We start from the raw sequence: 23,751 nt of genomic DNA on the forward strand, positions 1-23,751 counted from the left end.
GAGCGGCCCCGGGAGCGCGCGGAAGCCGCGCGGGAGCCGGAGTCGGGACCGCGGCCGCGGAGGCGGGGGAGGAGCAGCAGGCGGCAGCCGCCGCCGCCGCCGCCGCCGCCGCAGCCGCCTCCGTTTCACCTCCCGCCCGCCCGCTGGCTCGCTTGCTTTCTCGCTCTCTAGCTCGCGGGGCCTCCCATTCGTTGCACATTCTCTCCTGGCGGCGGCGCCACCTGCGCCAGCGAGCGCCGGAACATGGCGACGGGGAGCAGCTGCGGGGAGCCGCGGCTCTCTCTCCTCTTCGCCCTCATCGCGCTCTTCCCCCCCTGGGCTCTGACCGAGACCCGGAGCCTGCAGTCGGCGGGGGGCCGAGCCGCGCTACCCCAAGAGCTGGGCTTCTTCGTGCTGCAGGGCGGCGTGGGCCAGCCGTGGCTGCCCGGGCACAGTGGCGGAAGGGATGCCGCGGGGGGCGCGAGCCGGCCAGCCGGGGAGCTGCGGCCGCCGCGGACAAGGCGCAGCGCCGCTGCCCATCAGCCCGAGCCTGTGAAGGTGTACGGACAGGTGAGTGTCTGCGCTGGCCCTCCATGCATCCCAAGTCCAGTCGCAATGACATTCCTGTTTGTTTATTATTTGGGGGACAAATGCATCCCAGGTAACCCGCTAGTATGCCCTCTCTGTTCTCTTGCTTTTGCAAAGAGAACTGTCGTGTGCAACTGGTCCTGCTGCCTGTGGACCCTCACGATGCACTTGGTCCTTGCACCAGGATAAAATAGGGGTTCGCTCTAGTTGGTTACCGTGGGCGTTGGAAGCCAGCACCCCGCAGTGGCAGTAAATCCTCTCAGACCCCGGGTGAGGAAGGAGGTCGTGTGGGGCACTTACTTAACTTCTACCCATAATTAAGGTGGGAGACCACCCCCTCCCCTAAAGCATGATCCCTCTTCTTTGGGAGGGTGGAAGTAAGAGTCAATTTTATGTTTGGAATTTTTTTCTTAATATTTTATCTTCTTAAAAAAAAGGCTCCAGTTTGCATAACAATCTTCTGCTTTATTACTTGTAGGATTTGACTGAAATGAAATAATTTGGAGACTTGATTATTCAGTGAATGATTAATTACTAGCCAAGCAGTGGGGTTTATTAGATCATAAGCAACGTTAATTTCATTTTATGACTAACCCACTGTTAGGAAGGAATGGTGAACAGGTTAATATGGGAGATGGCAAAATAAATTTGATCTTTTATGGCCTCATAAGACTCCCTATTCTTGCTGTTAAGATTGACATCAGCAAAACCAGACAGTGGGCAAAGGAGGAAAGAGGAGACAGTGGAGGTGGTAACATTCACCTTTCTTATAAATGAGTTTTTTCCCTTTCAAAGTAGAAATTAAAGGACTGGGGCCTGTGTTGGGCTGTGACTGCTGCCTCAGCCTCTTAGTTTTTGTGCCTTCCTTTTCCCCAGGAGATTTATAGAAGCATAGAAACAGAATTATATCTATAAGGGACTTTAAGAGATATTCTTGTTCAATCCCTTTGTTTTATAGGAGAGACTGAAAACTGAGTTTATTCAGTGACTTGTGCAAGGTCACACATAGAAAGAGAAGCCGAGCTGACTGAATTGTGGTTCAGGAGAAAGAGCTATAGATTTGGCTTCAAGTACTGACTTGTCCATTAACTTTCTACCTGTATGATGTTGGACAATTAACAGCCTCTCTGAGTTTTATTATTTTCATGTGTAAAATGACCTCTTAGCATCCCTTCTAACTCTGAATCTATGCTCCTGTTTGCTGAAATCCTATTATTTTTCTCTCTCTATTCCTTCCCCCAGACTGTACCATTTTGATAATAAAGTAAAAGCTTACCTTGTTAATATAGATTGATATATGATGGAATGCATACTGGGGTAACTGAGTGCATTTAGTTTTATTTTTTTCCCTGCATTTCTAGATAAGATTTTGTGTATATTCTTATATAACTTGCATATATGCAAAATGCACTGATCTTTTTTTATTCACTTCTCTTGTGAATCCCAATTTTTTCTCCATCTGAAGTTCTTAAAGTCAAATCGTAGACCCAGAACAGGGACACTGACATCAGCCATGTGTGGGAGGGCCAAGTGAGCCTTCCTAGTGGACTGGTTCATTGAAAATTATGGGTCAGTCTTCCTAGGGAAGAACACAGCAGCCTCCTCCAGATCCAAGTTGCTTTGCAACTGTTAGGTTGATGAAGAAGAAGGTTTTCCTTTGTATTAAATATATGGATACAGTTTTTATTCCTAGGTTTGATTTTTGTAAAGTCTTTGGGGCCTGGAGTAGCTAAGGTGAATTTCGCTTCTACCCAGGGTGATCTGATAAGCTTTATTTAAAAAAAAAAATTTTTTTTTAACCACTGGGACTTTCTAGAATTGAGTGAGTACTCTAGAAGAATTGTGGAAAATTGTCATTTTTATCCCAAAACATGAAGAACAGGAAGCTTTTTCCAGGCCCTGGCTGCTTTACAAAATTACTATTCTCTTTTTCCTTTAGGAAATGTGAAAATGGGCTCAATCTGTAACATAAAAGATTTAGGTTAGAGGTGAGTAAGAAGTTCTTGATTGGGACTGAAGGAATATGCAGAATTTCTTCCCAGTATTCTGAGCAAAGAAGATCAAATTCACAGTCATTTGAGATATTTGGTATAGTTCTACTGAAATAGGATTGTTAACCTTTTTTGAGCCATGGACCCCTTTGACAGTCTGGCCTGTGGACCCCTTCTCAGACTCATGCTTTTAAATACTTAAAATAAAATACTTAAGATTACAGAGGAAATTAAAGGTTAGTGAAAATAAAGATGTAATTTTCTTTTCTCATCTAAGTTCATGGTATGTGAGGTCCAGGTTCGAAAAGGAGAGATAGAGACAGCCTACATCTCAGAGGAAGCATGTTGAAGTTGATAGAGAGCTTCACTTGACTTGGAGTTAGGAAGATTTATGTGTTCAAATCCTGCCACAGAAAACTTCCTAGCTATTTGACACATGGTCAGGTCTAATGATCCCCTAAATCTCAATTTCCCCCTATGTAAAATGGGGATAATAATAGCATCCACCTCAAAGGGCTATTGTTAAGCTCAAATTACTTTCACCAGCTCTGTAATTGTCAACTCTTTCCTTTCCTCTACCTTCCAGCCTAAAGGAGTTAATGTCAGTCAACAGTACTCTCTGAATATTCATGATGGCCTGCACCTCTTTGTAGGAACTCTGGGAGGAGGAGGAAAAGAGCTCACTGGGGAAGAAGATCTCTTTCCTGCCTTTGGGGACTTAAGAGTTTAATGAAGAGCTGAGACACTTGCTGCTTTAGACATATAAACACAAGAGGCAGAAACCAATAAATGTAGACAAAAACAGCCATAACTATACAGAGATTTATTGGAAGCTTGTGTAATTGGGGACGGGGGAGGTGGACCAGTGAAGGGCCAGGTTCTGAAGACCGCCAAGAATGTGCAGCCACTTGCCCTTTTGACATTCCAAGAGGGGTCAGCTGGGTTTCTCTGGGTAGCTCCAATGAAAGCAGAGATGCTGGGCTCAGCATTGTTTGATGTCAGCCTCTGTTGCTGCAGGAGCTGCTGGTCAGTGGGGATCCTTCTCCTGAGCACCCAGAGAAAGCATAAAATCCGGGGTGACCTTGAAATCACCAGCAGCAGGGACATTATGTTCAAGGAGGATTAAGTCCCAAGAAGACAAGCAGTCCTTTCAGGAGGATGCAGCTCCTGGGCTTGGAGTCAGAAGATCTGGCTTCCAGTTTTTGTTGTTCAGTTGTGTCCAACTTTTCATGACCTCATTTGGGGTTTTCTTAGCAAAGATACTGGAGTGGTTTGTCATTTCCTTCTCCAGCTCATTTTACAGATGAGGAAATGGAGGCAAACAGGGTGAAGTGGCTCATCCAGAGTCACACAGTTACTAAGTGTCTGAGACCAAATTTGATCTCAGGAAGATGAGCCCTCTTTACTTCAGGCCTGCTGATGTGCTTTGCATCATTTCATTGCCCTGGATTCCAGTTACAGAGCTTCTAGGATTTTGGGCTGTCAGTCAGTTTAACATAGGCCTCAGTTTCCACATCTTTAACATAGGGAAGACAATTCTTGCCTTTATTATTTTTTAAATTTTATTTAAAATGTTTTTCCCGTAGTCCCATGATTCTTATTGTCTCCCTCCTCTTTTCCCAATACCCCTCCTGGAGTTGACAAGCTATTCCAATGGGTTATACATTTGCCTTTACTTTCTTATAAAAATATGTGCATGACAAATATTAGAATGCATTCACATATTCAAAACAGCTATATGTGAGAGCAATTTGATGATATTTCTGTTCATACTAATTCAACAAATGTTTATCATGCAATACATTATGGCAGAGATTAGGATATAAAGGGAAAAATGGAATGACACATAGTCACTACCCTTAATGAGCTGATAATCTAATTGAGGAGGGATACGTCCACTCCACAGTTAAGTACATATGTGCTACACGTAGTCTTCTGTAGAGTCTTATATGCCATATTGTTATATATAACTGCATATGTTATTATATGTGCTGATATAGAGTTACTGTAGTTGTCTTATATGGATAAAACACACACACAGAGTGCATAGATTGCTGGATTTGTAATAAAAAAGATCCGAGTTCAAATCCTACCTCCAATATTTACCAGTTCTGTGACCCCAAGTGAGTTATTTAATCTGTCAGTCTCAGTGTTCTCATCTGCAAACTGGTAATAAGAATAGCATCTGTCTCCTGGGTTTGTTATGAGGTTCAAATGAGATAATATTTGTAAGGTGTTCTGCAAAGTTTAAAACACTATATAAGTGCTAGCAATAATAATCACAGTCATTATTATTATGTGATCAGTATACAGGAGAAGTGCAAATGGAGTCTGTGAGTGGTTTGAGGAAGGAGAAATGACATAGATAGGAAATGGAGATGAAATCTTTATGGAAGAGGGGAGACCTGAGCTGCCTGGCCTCGAAGATGGGAAAGATGTCATCAGACAGAGTTGGGGGCGGGGGATGACTTGGGAAAGCTGCAGGTGAGGAAAGGCAGACAGCATGAGAAGAGTTGGCTTGGAAGAAGGGCTTGGAAGACAGGCTATGAGCAGGTGGGCAGCAGGCTGATGCTCAACTTTTAAGTGCAGAGCTGCCCTCCCCTCTGCTCAACTTTTAAGTGCAGAGCTGCCCTCCTTTCAGAGGAGACCCCCAACAGCCTAGGGATTCTACTCCCTGGAGAAAGGAGGTCTTGGGGAGGCACATTAGAGATACTGGAAGGAATCTTGTATTATAAGCCAGATGTTTCACATAATGACCACCAGTTTTTTATAGATTCTTATGGTGTGATGGATGGTCAGGTAGTAAACATGGGATAGTGGAACTCCAGTTTATCCCGGGCCATTTAAAAAATTATTTAGAATATTGGGCTTGAGATCAGGAGACCTAGTTTTGAATCCAAACTCTAGTTTTTGCTAGTTATGTTACTAGAGGCCTTTATTTAAAATTTTTTTCTATGTTTCCCCTTCCTTTTTTAAAAATTTTAATTTAATTTAATTTTCAGGTCTGAATTCTTTCACTCTTTATTCCCCTCCCCCACTCATTGAGAAGGCAAGAAAAACAAAACCCATTAAAATTTGTGTAGTCATGCAAAACAAATTCCTGCATTAGCTGTGTCTCAAAAGAAGGAAAGAAAGAAACAAAGGAAGAAAGAAAATATGCTTCAGTTTTCACTCTGAATCCATTATTAGTTCTCTATTTGGGGGTGAATAGCATATTTCATAAGACCTTTGAAATTGTGCTTGATCATTGTGTTGATCAGAGTTCTTAAGCCTTTCAATGTTGATTATCTTTATGATACTGTTATTGTTTAAATTCTTCTCTTGGTTCTACTCATTTTATTTTGCAACACTTCATTCCAGTCTTCTAAAACCTTCCCTTTCATCACTTCTTATGGCACAGTAGTATTCTTTCACATTCATATACCAAAACTTGTTCAGCCATTCCCCAAGTGATGGGTATCTTCACAATTTCTAATTCTTTGCTATTACAGAAAACAGCTATGAATATTTTTTCCATATGGATCATTTTCCTCTGCTTTTGATCTCTTTCAGATATTGATCTAGCAGCAACATTGAATGGCCTGTTTCTAACTTTGTTGAGTACCAGTTTCTTCACCTATAAAATGGGGATAGTAATACTTTTTCTCATCTCTAAGAATTGTTGTGAAAAGGTTGTAAACTTTAAAGTGCTATAGAAATGTGAATTATTATTATTATTAAGTTTGTTTAGCAATTCAGTCTGGGAACAATTGACAGAGTTAACTTTGGAGTCGAGATAGAGTCTGCCTCGTACTCAATGAAAGGCTGTGTTAGGCCTAACAAGTTTTCTAACTTCTCTGTGTCCCAGGCAATTCTCTCTTTTCCTTTTTATTTTATTTTTAAACTCTTGCCTCCTCTCTTAAGATTAGTTCTAAGACAGAATTGCAGTAAGGGCTAAGCAATTATGGGTAAGTGATTGGCCCAGGGTCACACAGCTGGGAAGTGGCCAAGATCCGATTTGAACTCAGGTCCTCCTTACTCCAGGCCTGGTGCTTTAGCTACTGTGGTTTTTAACTCCTGTGCCCCTCAACCTTTGTGGGCAATTCTCTTTAAGACTTTGCATTGTTTGATAGTGGCATCCCTTTGCCTTTTCAGAGGGGATTTCCCCCCTGGTAGTTCTTTACACCAGTGAAATCACAAGTCTGCTTTTAAAAAAACAGAAGGCATAAAATAGAGAATTCTAATCCATAAGAGTTCTTAGCAAAGCCACCAGATTGAGTTAAGTTTTGCTATTAATTTGTTTTGAGGGAAGTCTCCTGGAATCCCCAGGTAGAGCTGTGGGTCTGTTTTTCTCCCAGCAAACTCTCTTCATACATAATTTGTCCTTTTTAGTGGCTAGGTAGGATTCCAGACCTTGTTTAGAGGCTGAAAATAAGGTGTGGGTTATGGGGCAGGCTCCCAAACAAAGGAAGGCCTTTGGAGTGGAATGCTGACTGTCTTTGGGCTCCTTTTCCATCATTTTGGACTGATGTAAGCTCCAGGGGAAAGAAGGAGCCTAAAACTGGGATGCCCAGCCTGTGTGTTCCCCCAGGGAGGGGAGAAGCCAATCTTGGGGGTTTCTGGGTGAGTGAAAAGGGCATGATGTTGTAGGGAAGCTATTTCTACAGGTCCAAAGAGCCGAGGGCTCGGCTGTGAAATTTATTTTAGGGGTAAGAAGTAGGATGAGAGACTCTCAGTGATGGAAGGAGCCCTCAAGGCCTTTGTCCTGCCCCTCTGCTGGATGCCCATCCAGGGGCCACATTCTCCTTTCTCCCCCTGCAGCTCCCCAATTTGGAGCCCTTATACAGCCTGGAATGGGGGGGGGGCTGGGCTGAGTTGGTTATAGAAAAAAGATCCTGGGGCAAAGGAAGGGGACAAAGCGTTTAGTAAGCGCCTGCTGTGTGCTGGGCACTTTTGTCCTGTAGGATCTCATTTGAGCCTCCCAGCTCTCCTTTACAGAGGTAGAAGCAGAGGCCCCCCACCCCACATACACACCTGGGTCACACAGAATGAGCTATGGGTCTGAGTTATAGTAGTAAAGGATTTCCATTATCCAGGCCCCCATTCCCATGGAGGCCTAGGTGTCCAGGTGCATGCGTCTTTGTTCATACTGGTTTCATGATTGTGAATAATCAGTGAGCCATTGGCTGGTGTTTTGGGGAGTGATGCCCCCAGAGAACCCCCTGCTCAGGGGGAGGCCCCTCCACCCTGACCATTTATGGGTCTGCTGTCTGTGAAACCATTCCCCCGTGACTAGGAGCATCTGAGGAGAAGGTTCTTATTCTGGAATACCCCAACGCTTTACTTTCCACAATTCCACACAATAACTATTTTTTTAAGTGATGGCTCTGTGGAAGGTATTGTGCTGGGGTCTGAGGATCCAAGACCAAACAGAATAGCCTGTATGGTCACCCTCATGGAATCACTTCTCCTTGGGAAAAATGGCCATAGTAAGAAAATATAAGATCATACAGTCTTTTCAGGAGGAAGAATGACTGAGGAACAAGATGGTGCTAGAGGGAGGGAAATCATGCTTGGAAGGAAGTTTGGGATTGGAGTGGGCAGCCAGGAGGAGAGAGGCCACCTAGACATGAATCCTAGGATGAGCCCTGGGATGACAGGGGAGGGCATCTGCTCCAAGACCTTCATTATTATAAAGGAAGACACGGAGGCCCTCAGAGATGATGTGATTCTCTCAGGGCTGCCGAGGTGGTCGCCAAAAGAGGCCTCTCATTCCATTGCTGCAGCGGCACAAAGTCATGGAGGTGGGAAATAAAATCTGGCATGTGAGGAATCGCTAGCAGGCCAGGTAGAATGGATGGAGAGTTGGTGATGGAGAATAATATGAAATACACCACAGAGACAGGGGGAGCCAGATGGTGGAGGTTTAAGGATTCATATTCAATTGTAGAGGTATAGGGAGCCCCTGAAGATTTGTGAAAGGGGGTGGTGGCAGCATGGTTAGAACTCAGTATTAAGAAAATCATTTTAGCAACAGTGGGGGTGATGGATGGGAGGCGCTGGGGTGAGAATAGAGTCAGGGAGACCCATTAGGAGGCCATTTTAGTAGTTCTGGCAAAAGAGGATGAGGCTGAGAAATGGAGAGAAAAGAACAGAAGCCACAGACACGGTGGCAGAAGAATTGAGAAGACTTTGCAGCTAATGGTCAAGGGACAGGGAAGAGCCCAGGGATATGTAGGAAAAATTCCAAGGAAGACTGGAAAGAGTGATGCCAACAGAAATGGCAAATTTTGGAGGAGGGTTAAGGAAGGGTTGAGGACAAATTCCACATACAATTCTCTCATTAGAGGCAGGCCTGTGCTGGGTTAGAAAACATCAGAATAAATAGATTTAAATTCATGAGCTCCATGGTGATCCTAACCTGGGTCTCATAATTCTATGCACTGAGACCATGACATTTATATATACAATACATATATACATTTATGTATATATGTGTGTATGTATTTGTACATATGTTATACATACATAATATACACTTCTGTGCATTTAATTTGTACTCTGAGGTTTTCCTTCTTGGTAAAGTGAGGTTAATAACATGCTTGTAAAAGCACTTTGAGATCTGGGTTCCAAGAATGAGAAACAGTGATTTGGACGGCAGATACCAAATGTCTGTGTGTCAGAGCTTTGTGGGAAGGTCTTAGGGTTATACTGCGGGTATATTCAGCCACTTACAAATAGCAATCACTATTAGTAGTGTCATTTTTGTACACAAAAGACAGTTAACTATTATCTACCTTAAAGGACTAAATAGTGGGCCCAGGGGCAAAAACAACTTAGGAGCAGATAATTTTTAAAAATGATATCTTTTGAATGAATTTGATTTTGAGAGAAGTAGATTTACCTTCCTAATTATATGTTGCTTATGCTAATATTAAAATAAATTTGTTTTACTTGAAAACCTGCTGGCTATTGTGGGACATGTAGTAGATATAAAGGGAAGGGTGGCTTGGGCTTCTAAAACTGGGATTATTTAAAATAATTCACAGAAGGCATTGAAAACTGATTTCATCAAAATCAATAAAAGGGGGGCTAGTATGAAGATCTTGCTTTAAAAAATGACTTCCTATTTATTTTGAAAGGGGAGTCAAGATTTGTGCTTACTGGAAAGCAAAAGATTTAAAAAAAGATTTTAGTATATGGAACATTTGGGAATAGAGTTTAGGAAAAAATGTGGATTTTAGGGGTGGGAAAGATTTCTCTTGGTTGACAAGCATAAGGACATATATACATTGACAGAATGCATATTCATTCTGGTCACGTAGATGCAGAAATCAATTTCCCGTGGTCTGAAATGAGCTGCAGTTAATTTTGACCTAATTCATTGGCATATCGACCTGCAAACCTTGGGCCTTCAGTGAAGAAATGGCATGGACTGCTTTTTATCCTTGGACTGACTGAGAATAATAATAGCTAACTAGCATCTGTGTAGCACTTACTGTGTGCCAAGCCCTGTGCTAAAGGCTTTACAGTTGGTATCCCATTTGATCCTCACAACATTCCTGGGAAGTAGAATACTAAAAACATGACAGGCTCTCTGGACAAGATGGGACTCCAGTACTCAGGCTCTTAACCTCCATTGCTGTATGCCCTAGGCACTTTGAGCCTCAGTTTCCCCATTTCTGCTAACTAGACTTAATATAGTGCTTTAGGATTTGTAAATTTTTTATAAACATCATTTTATTTTCTCTTTGCAACAAACTGAGAAGGTAATGTATTATTCAAATATTATAGATGAGGAAACTGAGGCAAAAAGTTCAAATAACTTTCCTAAGCTCCCACAGGGAGTGTCTGAGACTAGATTCAATCTGAAGTCTTTTAGACTCTCTGCTCAGTGTATTCTGCATTGTGCCACCTCACCTCCTCCAATATCTGGCATTTCTTTGCTATTGACCTACAGTAATAAGAGGGAATTGAAGAGGGTCAGGGTTCCAATAGTCCATTTGGTCAGGGGAGCAAGAATGACAGGAAGCAGCCAGGGGCCTGCTGGCCAGTTGCTGGGAAACATCTCTTTCTTGGCCTGATGCATTGGTAGTACAGGTGGACTTTCATCCTTCCTGTTTGGTTCAGTTCTCCCTCCTCTTCCCAGAGGTAAGGTGACTTATTCCTTACCCAAGAGAGAAATCGTCCCAGCCTCGCAGCCATAGTAACAGTAAATACTGCCCTTGTTTCCATCACAAACAGGCATAGAGAGAAAGCAAGGTCTTGGAGCTGGAAAACCCCAGTCTGTATAGCCTCAGAATTTAAAGGGTGTGTGTGTGATAGAGATCGAAAGAAAGAGGCAGAGAGATTTTCCCAGAGAGAGAAGGGGTGGGGGGTGAGGTGGGCAGCCAGAAAGTAACAGAGAGACACGGGCACAGAGGCACAGAGAGAAAGGGATAGAGACAGGCAGAGAGAGACAAACACAGAAAGAAAAGGCCAGAGATAGAGAAGCTGAGAGATGAACAGAGGGAAAGAAAAGAGAGAAAGAGAAAGAAGTAGGGAGAGAGACAACAGGAGAGAGAGCCCAGAGAGCTGGAGAGGGAGGGAGAGACAGATGCACAGAGAGTGCTTTGAATACAGACCTTTTAGTGTTTGTGCTAAAGGTGACTTTAGCTGTCACTTATCTCAGCCATCTCATTTTGCCAAGGAGGAAGCTGAAGCCCAATAAGTATATGATTGACTCCAGGTCACACCGTTGAAAGGATTTGAACCAAGGTGTTCTAACTACAAAATCCAGTTCTCTTTTCCCTACATGTTCCACCTCTTCACAGTTTTAGATCCTGGGGTTTTAGATCCAATGCACATATGAAATCATAAAATGTTGGTGCCAAAAAGAACCTCAGAAATCATTTAGAAGCACTTTGGTGTAGTGAAAGAGTGTTGAATTTGGAGTCAAAAGGAGCTAAATTCCTTAACAGTTTTTGTGACCTTGGACAAATCACTTCTCTATTAGCTTCAGCTTTTTTATTTGCAAGTTTAGGGAGTTGGATTATAATGACCCTTTGAGGTCCCTTCTACTCTCATTTTTTAATGTATGATGCTTTAAAAGACTTTTGTTTGCTTTTAAAAAATTGAACTTAAGCATCAAATAAAGCCAAAAAAATTTCCATGTACAGAAGAAGGGGATTGTCCATGGAAGCATGAATTGTATTATACAGAATTTGTTTTTCTTAAGTATGTAATAAATAATCATGTAATTTTAAGAGTTGTCCTTGTCTGTGATTCCTTTTTGCCTTCCTTCTTTTCCCTCTTTCTTTTTTTTTTGTGGGGGGGAACCCTGTCTAGGCTCCTTGCTGTTCCCTCTCCCCTTCCTCTCTCATTTGAAAAGCAAAGCTAAGCAAAATTTTCATGACAAATACTATTAAGCAAAACAAATTCCTGCGTTGGTTATATCCAAAAATGTGAATCTCATTCTCTGTTTTGAATAATCATCTCTCTTTCAGGTGGGTAGCATGCTTCATCACCAGTTCTCCAGAACTGTGGATGATTACACTGATCAGAGTGTTTAGGTCATTCAAAGTTGTTTTTTCTTGTATTGTATTGAATAAATATAGTACTGGTCTCGCTTTTCGTAAGTTCATATAACTCTTAGATTTTTCTGAAAATGTACCTTGTGCCATGTCTTATGGTATAATAATATTCCATTTTATTCTTATGCCATAATTTGTTTAGCTGTTCTTCAGTTAGTGATGTCTAGTTCTTTGTTACTTCAAAGAGAGGGTCTATAAATATTTTTGTACATATAGAACCTTTTCTTCTTTTTTTTTTTTATTTTTTAAGGATAGAGACCTAGTAGTATCATTACCAGATCAAAGGACATATGCAATTTAGAAACTTTTTGGTCAGAGTCCCAAATTGCTTTCTAGGATGGCTGGACTAATTTAACTGCTCCACAATATTGCATCTTATATGCTTGTTTTCTTATATCCCCTCCAGCATGTGTCATTTACCTATTTAGTCACCTTTGCCAGTCTGAATCGCTTTAATTTGCATTTCATTAACTAGTAATGATTTTTTTCTTTTGCTTGTGATATCTTAGATTTCTTTCATAGAAAATGGTTTATATCCTTTAATCATTTATCAAATGGGGATAGCTTATTCCCTCAGTTTTGTCTCCTTGTCTTATTGCTGTAGTTAACATTTCGAGTGCTATATCAAATAATAGTGATAATGGACCCTACCTACTTTACCACTGATGTTAGTGCCAAGGCCTCAAAATTTTGCTCATTTCACAATGTTGGCTTTTGATTTTAGATGTATACTACTTACTATGTTAAGAAATTTTTCTTAAGATATTCTTGTGTTTTTTCTGTTTGTTTTTTTTAATAGAAATAGTTATATTTTTTCAAAAGCCTTTTCTGTATCTGCTGATATCCTTATGATTTTTGCTTTTCTGGTTATTAATTTTTTTTGGAAAAATTTTATTTAATTAATTGATTTAGAATATTTTTCCATGGTTACATGATTCATGGTCTTTCCCTCCCCTTCTGCCAACCCCTCTCATAGCCAATGAGCAGTTCCACTGGGTTTTACATGTCATTGATTAAGACCTATTTCCATATTATTAATATTTGTACTAGTGTGATCATTTAGAGTCTACATCGTCAGTCATATTCCCATTGAACCATATGATCAAGCAGTTGTTTTTCTTTTGTGTTTCTACTCCCACAGTTCTTCCTCTGAATGTGAATAGTCCTCTTTCTCATAAATCCCTCAGAATTGTCCTCTGCATTGCAGCTAGTAGAGAAGTCCATTGCATTCTATCATGCCATAGTGTATCAGCCTCTGTGTATGATATTCTCCTGGCTCTACTCCTTTCACTCTTTTTCTGGAGGTCGTACCAGTTCACACGGAATTCCTCCAGTTCTTTATTCCTTTGAGCACAATAGTATTCCATCACCAGCAGATACCACAATTTGTTCAGCCATTCCCCAATCAAAGGGCATCCCTTCATTTTCCAATTTTTTGCCACCACAAAGAGCACAGCTATAAATATTTTTATACAACTCTTTTCCCCTGTGATCTCTTTGGGGTATAAACCCAGCATTGGTATGGCTGGATCAAAGGGCAGACAGTCTTTTAAAGCCCTTTGGGCATAGTTCAAATTGCCTTCCAGAATGGTTGGATCAATTCACAATTCTACCAGCACTGCATTAGTGTCCCAATTTTGCTACATCCCCTCCAACATTTATTACTTTCCTTTGCTGTCATTTTAGCCAATCTGCTGGGCATGAGGTGCTACCTCAGAGTTGTTTTGATTTGCATTTCTCAAATTATAAGAGATTTAGAACATTTTTTCATATGCTTATTAGTACTTTTGATTATTTTATCTGAAAATTGCCTATTCATGTCCCTTGCCCATTTATCAATTAGGGAATGGCTTGCTTTTTTGTAAAATTGATTTAGCTTCTTATAAATTTGATTAATTAGACCTTTGTCAGAGGTTTTTGTTATAAAGGTTTTTTCCCCATTTGTTGCTTCCCTCCTATTTTTGATTGCATTGGTTTTGTTTGTACTAAAACTTTTTAATTTAATGTAATCAACATTATTAATTTTATTTTCTGGTTTTTCTTAAATTTAATTATGTCTATAATTTTACTGTTATTGAAAGACTCCTGGATTTCTAGTATAAATACAACCTTGTCATAGTATAAAATCTTTGTGATATGTTGCTGTTGCACCTCTGCTAATATTTTATTTAACTATTTCTTATCAGCATTCATTAGAGATTTCATTTTCTTTCTTTGTTTTGACTATCTTAGATTTAAGACATCAAGACCAAATTTGTATTGTAGAAGGAATTTAGTAGACTCTCCCCCAAATTTTTGTAAATAGTTTGTATACTATTAGAATTAATTATTCTTTGAAGGTTTGATTGAAATTGCTTGTTAATCTAGCTACTCATAGGTATTTTAAAAAAATTTAAGAGTTCTTTTTTTGTCAGTCAATTTCTTTTTCTGAGACTGAGACGTTTAACATTTCTATTTCTTATTCTTTCTATGTAAGTATTTTATATATTTTGTAATATATCACACAGTTGTCTGTTTTTTGGCATATGATTGGGCAAAATAGTTTCTAATAATATCCTTTATTTTTTCTATTCACTGTGATTCCTCCTTTTTATTTTTGATACTGGTGACTTGGTTTCCTTTTTATTTTAAAAATCAAATTAGCCAGTGTTTTATTTTTATTTTTGAAAAAATGGCTCCTAGTTTTAGTAATTGATTTTTCTCTTTGAATTTTCTTAATCTCTTTTTTTATCTAAAACACTTTTTAGGTGCTTAATTGGGTTTAAAAATTTTTTGGTTCTTGTTAACTTAATTGTGTGTTTAGTTTATTGATCTATTATTTCACTTTTTTTATTGAGGAAAAGTATTCAGAGATTAAAATTCTCCCTTAAAGACCTTTTTGTCTGCATCCTTTAAATTTCAGTATGTTGCCTTATTGTTGTCTTTATATTTAATGAAATTATCTGTTGTTTTTCTGATTTGTTCTTTAACCTACTATTTCTTTAGGATTAAATCATTTAGTGTCCAGTTGATTAAAAGTTTTTAAAGAAAGTTTTTCTTGATATCTTTTTTTAACCTCAAATAGAATTTTCCCCAGGATCCCTTTCCTTTCCCAAAAGCCAACTTATTTCACACATGATTTAAAAAAAACAAACAAACCCTTACTTTCTGTCTTAGAATTGATACTAAGTGTCAGTTCCAAGGCAGAAGAGCATTTTATAAGGACTAGGCAATTGGGGTTAAGTGATTTGCCTAGGGCCATACAACTAGGAAGTATCTGAGATCAAGTTTGAACCCAGGACCTCCAGACACATGATGTTTTTAAAGTAAAAAAAAAGGGAAGAAAAATAGGAAGAGAAAAATGGATCACAACCTATCAATACATCAAAAGAATCTGAAAAAATATGCAATATACCCCCCACACCTATGGCTCTCTCACCTCTGCAAAAGAATGGGATGGAGGCCTCTTCTTAATATTTCTTCTTGGAGATCATGCTTGTTTTTTGAATTTTTCAACGTTTACTTCTGATTATTTTGGTTGTTTTAAAATTTTGCATTGTTCAAGTCATTGTTTATATTGTTTTCTTAACTCTGCTTAATTCGTTCTGTATCAAATCACATAAATCTTTCCTTTTTTTTTGTATTGGTAGTATTCATTGTTTCCTATTCAATAATACCTCATCACATTCACTTGCAGTCATTCATTTAACCATTACATAATTGATGGGCATTTACATTGTTTCAAATTATTTGCTACCACAGAGGTTACTACTATAAATATTTTGTTGTTTATTATTGTTTATTAGAACTTCCTTCTTATTCACGACCTCCCTAGGGTATAAGTCTAGTCAGGAAATCTCTTAATCAAAGAGTACATATATTTTAGTAATTTTATTTATATAATTTTGAATTGTTTCCTAGAATAGTTGTACTGATTTTCAGCCCTATCAGTATGATATATTAGTGTTCCCGTTTTCCTAAAAACTCCTCTAATATTGACTCTCTTTTGCTATCTTTGCCAATTTGCGTGATGTGTGATAAAACTTTAGGGTTTATTTGATTTGTATTTCTTTTATTATTAATGATTTGGATTCCTCTTTTATTTGTTTATTAGTTCATAATTCTGGTATTTGAGAAGTCACTGTTTATATCTTTTGACAACTTATCTATTTCTCCCGTTGATTTTTAACCCTTTCTCTAATTACTTTATTAAATATAATTTTATTTCCCTATAGTCATTAAATATTGTGTTTAATAGTTTTGCTTTTATGCATTTGTTTGTAAGGTTTTAACACTAATATATAGTGGTTTTTTGTCAAGGTACCATGCAGTACTGAGAAATATATATATCTCTTTCCATTCCTTTTCAGTAATCACCAGAGTTCTCTCATATCCAGCTTTCTTAAAATTCTACACAGGTCTTTCTACTTTATTTTTTCTTAGATTTATCTAGCTCTGAAAATGGTACAGTGGGGTCCTCAACATTATAGGTGTTTTACTATCTATTTCTCTCTGTGATTCATTTAGTTTTTCCTTTTAGTATTTAGAATTCATGTCATTTGATGCATATATATTAAATATTAGCATTAATTCATTGATTGTGGTATCTTTCAGCAAAAATTAGTTTATCAGTTTTTGCTATTATTGCATTGTCTGAAGTCATGATTGCTATCCCTGCTTTTGAGTTTATTTGAAGAAATTTTATTAATGCTCCTTATTTCAACACTGTGCTAATCTTTATGATTCAAGTATATTTCCTGTAAATAGTATTCTATTAAATACTACTTTCTGATCCTTTTTACTGTCTTCTTCCCTTTTATGGGATATTTTGTTCTTTAAGATGAATTTTGTTATTATTTTGTCCACCTGTGTGAGTGGATCTTTGATATCTAATTTAGTATGGCACTAAATCTATAAACTAATTTTGATAGTGTTATCATTTTAATTTTATTGACTTGGCCTAGCCATGATCACTATGAATTCATCCAGTTACTTAAATTGGTATTTATTTCTTTAATGTAGAGATTCTTAATTTGTTATTGTGACATGAATCCACATGTTCCTTCTCAGAATAATATTTTTAAATTCATAAAGTAAATTGCATAGAATTACAAATAAAGCAATTATATTGAAATATAGTTTTCAGAATTTTTTTAAAAAGCAAATTCATGGACTCTAGGTTAAGTATCCCTGCTTTCTTTTTTATGTAATTATATCTACACTGGTATTTTGTGTGCGTTAGTCAATTTATTTGCTTATGTTTTATTCAAATTATAGCTATTTGAATGAGACTTTACTTTCTGTCACAGCCATTTCTTAATGTGCCCTTCATTCCCTGTCCTATAATAAAGAACCCCTGTCAAACAATATCTGATGTCTGTCACTTTGTGTCACAATCAGCATCTGTAGTCCACCTCCTTAACCACCCTCCTTCCTCCTCCCTAAATAGAATAAAGAGTACTTTATCATCCATTTGTTTCCATCAATATTGGTCATCAAATTTACTTTGAGTTCAGGTACATTGTAGTAGGTTTTAATTAACATTATCGTAGTCATTGTATATATTGTTCTCCTAGTTCTACTTGCTCCATGCTTTCTGATTATGTCTTTCCAAAGTTCTCTAAATACTTTCTGTTTGTGTTTCTTATGGGACCTATCTTTTTGTCTCTGACTTGCTTGATTTAATGTCTAGTAGAGTTATAATTGGGCTTAAAGTGTGTAAATAATTTGTTAACTTTTCTCAAATAATTCTAGATGACTTTCCAGAGGAGTTTAACCAATTCACAAATGCACCAATTTCGAATGTATGAGTGACTTCCCAAAGTCCTCCAATATTGACTCTTTCTGCCTTTTTTGAAAACTGTGAAGTGAAATCACAGAGTTATTTTAACTTTTAAATCTTTTATTATTAGTGTTATGGAACCTATTTACTCCGTGCCACCAATATTAAATTTTATCACTTTTAATTATCTTTGCCAAATTGATAGGTGTGGCAATTGGTAGGTACTTAATAAGTCCTTGTTGGTTGATTGATTAATTTTTTTATATTCAACCCCTCATTTTATAGATGAGAACTATGAAGCCCAAATTGATGAGAATGACTAGATTAATATTACCCAGCAAGTTAGTAGCAGAAACCAATTCTTCTGAGTTCCTTTCTCTATATTCTTTCCACTATTCTATAGATACCTCTCAGATTTACCATCTGGGGAATCTCATTACACCTTCCACTGTTGTCCTTTAAGGACAGCCCAGGTGGTAAAAGCTAACAGGACCTAAAACATGCTTTGTACTTTTTAATTGTTCTGTGTCTCCCCATCTGACGTGGTCCTAGTCAAATTCTCCATTGTGTCTCTCTCCCTTACTGATGGCATCTATAGTCACTATCTAGAGATTCAAGATGGAAATAGATCCTTGACTGTGAAAGCATCTCTCTAATCCAGTGGTTCCCAAACTTTTTTGGCCTGCTGCCCCCTTTCCAGAAAAAATATTACTTAGTGCCCCCTGTCACATACTATCACTTCCCCCTTACAGTTATTCACTGCCCCCAAATATACCTGTGGCCATCACCGCTCTCTTGGATTGCTGCACCACCCATCAGGGGGCAGTGGCGACCACTTTGGGGATCACTACCTAATCCCAAGCCTTTAATTTCCAGTGCACTTGCTAACTTGCCTTGATGTGACTGAGCCTTGTCTTTTTTTCTTTCCCCTTTACCCTTTGGAGGTGTACTGAGATAAAGACTGTCTAGGAGCATGGGCTCCATCACTTCAATATAAACGTTCATTGCTGCTGGCCTGGTTGGAGAAATTTAATTGATCATACTGTTGCTCCTGCAGGCTTTTGGCTCCGAAAAATCGGGACCTTTCAGGATGATTTATCTCTAGTTCTCCAATTAGATTTAAAAACGCAGCTATGTATTCTCAGAAAGGCAAGCTGATGTAATTATCTCCCAGATCTGGCTTGCAGACAAGGGCAATAAGATAGAGGTTATGTAAACCTGTTCTGAGGAGTAGAGGGATCAACCGGAAATGTTTACAGCTTGCTGCACCCCCACCCCCCTTTTAGAAGAATTTCTATTAGAACTATACTGGAAAAGGATTAGCTTATTGAGAAGGAAATCCCTTCCTTCAAAATCACTGTGAATTAATAGAGGACACAAGTGTGGGATTTTCAAAATTCCAGGACTGTAAGAGAAATGGTAACACCAAAGCTAGGAACATACATCTTAAATGCCAATTTTAAAGTATGGATGTGAACCCTAGGGGAGAGCTGATGGAGGGATAAAGGAGGTGAAATTATAAAGATATTTTGAACTTTTGAAGAACTTGTAGTTTGTGAGTCCCAGGTAGGGAAAACCCAGTGAATTCATCAAGAGTGAAGTTGCTATTAGGAATTTCAGGATTATAATTTGGTTATCATATAGTTTTATGTTGCCATTTCCTTTCTTTTCTCCAGAGTCCCCTCATTTTACAGATGATAAAACAAATCTTGAAAAGTGAGGCTCTGTTATTCATGTGACCTTGGGTAAGAAGCCTGGAAAGGTAGGAGAGGGCTAGGTTATGAAGAGTGCCAAACAGAGCATTTTGTATTTGATTTTGGAGGTGATAGGGAGCCACTGGAGTCTATTGAGCAGGGGTGGGGGGACACAATCAGACTGGCAATTTTGGAATCACTTTCTTAGGTTGAATGAAGGATGGATTGGAATGGGGAGAAACTTGAAGCAGGCAGACCCAGACACAGGCTGTTGTGATAATTGTGGTGCCAAGTGATGAGCATCTATACCACAGTGATGGCAATGTCAGAGGAGAGAAGGGGCAATATTCAAAAGGTGTTGCAGAGGTGGAATCAGTGGACCTTGGGAACAGCTTGGACATGAGGAGTGAGAGTTGGTGAGGGGTCCAGGCTGACTTCTGGGTCAGGAGTCTGAGGGACTGGGAGATAGAGTTGCCCTCTACAGCAGCAGGGAAGGTAGGCATGGAGGAGGTCTTAAGGGGAAGGATGATGACTTCTGTTTTGGACCTGATGAATATAAGACATCTACTTGAATGTCCAGTTTGAGATGTCTGAAAGGCAGTTTGAGATGGCAGATTAGAGGTTAGCAGAGGAGGTCAATTTGAGGATACTCAGTCCAAGGACGGTAATTAAATCCATGGGTGCATGTGAGATCACCCAGTGAAGTAGCAAAGCTGTAGAAAAGAAGAGGACGGAGCCCAGAAGAATACCTGCAGTTAGAGGGAGTCTTCTATAAGAAAATCCATCAAAGGAGACAGAAAAGGAGTGGTCAGCGAGGCAGAGAACAACCAAGAGAGAGGTGTCCCGAAAACCTTGAAAGAAGAGAGTATCCAGGAGAGAGAGTGATGCAGCGTCAGAGGCTGCAGAGAGGTCCTGGTAAATGAAGTCGGAGAAAAGGCCATTGGATTTGGCAACTTAGACATAGTAGTAATTTTGGAGAAGGCAGTTTTGGTGGAATGATAAGGTTGAAACCAGATTGTGAGGAGTTTTGAGAAGGAGAGGAGAGAGAGGAGGTGCCTGCTGTAGATGGCATTCTCAATGATAGCAGGGGATGGAAGGATCAAATGAAGATCTCCTGTCCCAGAATGAGCAGACATGGGATGTTTATAGGCAGTAAGGAAAGGAGAGAGAGAAAATAAGTGATAGATTGGGGATGACAGAGGGAACAATCTATTTGAGGAGATTTTGAATGAGATTGTTTGAGCAATTGACTTTAGCAAAGAGTAAGGCCATCTCATCTTGTGAGACGAAGGAAGAGAACGTAGCAGAGGGCATCTTAGTGAAAGGAAATGAAGAAGAGAGAAGAGGAGACTTCTCAGTGAGTGACTTCAATTTTTTATTTTTTGCAAAATATGACACGAGGTTCTCAGCAATGAGAGGGAGAGAGAAAAGGAGAGAGTGGGGGTGGGGAGACAGAGAGAGACATAGAGAGGGAGGGAGGGAGGGAGGAAGGAGAAAGGCTCAGAGGAGAAGGGAGAGAGGGAGATGTGTAAGTGTGCATGACTGTATACCTGAATGTATCTGCCCACCTGGGCCTGAAGGTGAAAGTCGAGTTAACAAGTAGTTAAGTTCAGTGACCCCCCAAGGTCACTAGGAGAGGAGGCTTCTTCCTGGAAGTGAGTGGAAGAGATAGTTAATATTTAAAACCTCCTGTTACTAAAGCAATCTAGCAACACAATGCTGTGTGCCTATAGATAACCTCATCTGTATGTAGTTTTCAGGCCAGTATTCCTTTCTATCCAGAGTAAAAGTAATTTGTGAGCTTTCATTAGGCTTGTGCTCTCCTGTGTTGGAGGGTACAGGATACCAATAATTCAATCCAGCAAACATTTATTAAATTCCTTGTGTGTACAAGATAATGCACTATGTACCCAGTGAGAAAAGGCTCACAAGGAATTTATAGTCTAAAAGAAGGATGTGACTTACACACAAAAGATACTAGGTAGAATATGATAAAGGAAGGAAGGTAGGTAGCCTGGAAAAAAGAATTTTAGTGCCTACTATGTACCAAAAGCACTGTAAAATATTATCTTAGAGGTAGCTAGATGGCTCATTGAGAATCAGGCCTGGAGATAGAAGGTCCCAGGTTCAAATTTGGCCTCAGACACTTCCTAGCTGTATGACCCTGGGCAAGTCACTTAACCCCCACTGCCTAGCCCTTATTGCTCTTCTGCCTTGGAACCAACAATTCAAAGTATTAATTCTAAGATGGAAAGTAAGGGTTTAAAAAAAGTTTGATCCTCACAACTCTGGAAGGTAAGTTCTATTATTATCCTTATTTTAAGATTGGGGAAACTGAGGCAGGTAGCAGCTAAATGACTTGCTTAGTGTCATAAAACTAATTAGTGTTTGAGGTAGGATTTGAAAAAAAAAAGTCTTTATGATTCTATCCAGGATTCTATCCATTGCAGTATTTAGCTGCATCTGGGAGAAAAGAAGAGACATTGGCAAAGTGCCCTGGAAAATTTTGAGGAGAGATTAGGGGGTTTGGAGATCACTTTTATCTGGGAGAAGCAGAGATGACTTTATGGATGAGGCAGTCCCTGAACTGGTCCTCAAGTGAAGAGAAGGATTTCATTTGTTAAGAATAAAGGACAACCTATGTCCTGTGCTTGGAAGATGACTGGTATAAGTGCTTAGGTAATGGAAGAATTGGGAGGTTTTCTTGGAAATGAAGAACATATGAAAGGGACATATATTAAGTAGGTCTGGAAAGATAATTTGGAGTCAAATTGTAGATGTCTTTAAATACAAAGGTAATGAGTTGGTATTTTATCCTGGAAGCAATAGGGGACTACAAAACGTTTTTGATCATGGGGTTCAAAAGGAAAGACATGATTTGGAAGATTATTTTGGCAGTTCTATGAAGGATAGATTGTAAAGGAGATTGGAGGCAGTTAGGAGGCTATTATCAGGTTAAAAATGATTATGGTCTAGTCCAGAATGTCTAAGTAGAGATGAGGGAATGGATATGAAATATGATAATAAAGTGTAAAAGAAATGGGAAGTGATTGGATATGGGGATGATCAGGGAAAGTGAAGAATCACAAGTGACTGATGTTTCCAGCTGGTGTAAAAGATGGGGTTATTATACCACTATCAGAAATAGGGAATTTAGGAGGAGGAAAGTTAGAGAGGAGGATAACCAATTTGGTTTTGGACCTATTGAGATAGGGTGCTAAAAAGACACAAAGAAGGCAGGAATATATAAGACTGGAAATCAGGATTGATATTGGGGATATCTATATAGATTTGAGAGCCAAAGGATTATGAAGGATGGAAGGTGCCCTGGAGGCCATTGTGTCTAGTCCCATCATTTTTACGGACAAGGACACTAAACCCCAGAGAAATTAGATGACTTGCCTAGGGTCACACTGGTAGTCTTTGGCAGGATTTGAACTTAGGTCTTCCTGATTCTACCTTCAGTGTGCCATATATTATAACCCATTGCTTCAGAGACAGTATAGAGGGGCTTTCATTTGTATAGAAATGGTTAAGATTTCCCAGGGACAGAGAAAAAAGAGAACTAAATACATAGCCTTGGTAGACTTCCATATTAGTGGGTTGGAGGAGAAGGATGAACCAGCAAAGGAGCCTGAGGAGGAATAGTCATATAGGTAGAAAGAAAACCATGAAAAAGAAGTTTTCCGGGAGCCAGAGGAAGAAAGAATTTCTAAAAGGATAGTATAATCAACAGTCATAAAAGCTACAGAAAGCCTGGGAGGGATGTGGATGGGGAAAATTAATTTAGCAGTTAAGCGGGTACCAGTGATTTTGGAGAGAGCACTTTCAGTGAGAGAGAAGGGAGAGAAGCTTGGTTGTGAGAGGTTAAGTGGTGAGTGGTGTGGAAGTGGAGGTACAAATGCAACATAGACTGTTCTTTTTGAAGTTTATCAAAGAATGAAGAAAAATAGGATGATAAGTTGAGAGGATGATAGGTTCAAGGGAATGATTATTTTTTTTGGTCCGGTAGAGGGAGAGGCATTAAATAAACCTTAATATGTTTGTAGGTGGAGAGAAGGAAGTCATTAATGAAAGGGATGAATGATAATCAGAATCCAAAAATTCTGGCAAGACTAAAATCAAATAAATGAAATATTTTTAATAAACCATCGAGCCCCACACAGCCACACAGATTCAAAAAAACT

The 23,751-nt window shown here is 39.2% G+C and overlaps 1 protein-coding gene across 1 annotated transcript in view; it reads left to right on the forward strand.

The window, feature by feature from the left end:
- The first annotated feature begins 243 nt into the window (after positions 1-243).
- Positions 244-23,751, forward strand: part of SORL1 (sortilin related receptor 1) — a 246,842-nt gene continuing 223,334 nt past the window's right edge. Inside the window, exon 1 of the mRNA XM_044669646.1 lies at positions 244-549. Coding sequence (XP_044525581.1) covers positions 244-549 — 306 coding nt within the window. The remainder of the gene's footprint in view (positions 550-23,751) is intronic.

This window comes from Gracilinanus agilis, chromosome 3, assembly GCF_016433145.1.
Source record: "Gracilinanus agilis isolate LMUSP501 chromosome 3, AgileGrace, whole genome shotgun sequence".
NCBI lineage: Eukaryota > Metazoa > Chordata > Mammalia > Didelphimorphia > Didelphidae > Gracilinanus > Gracilinanus agilis.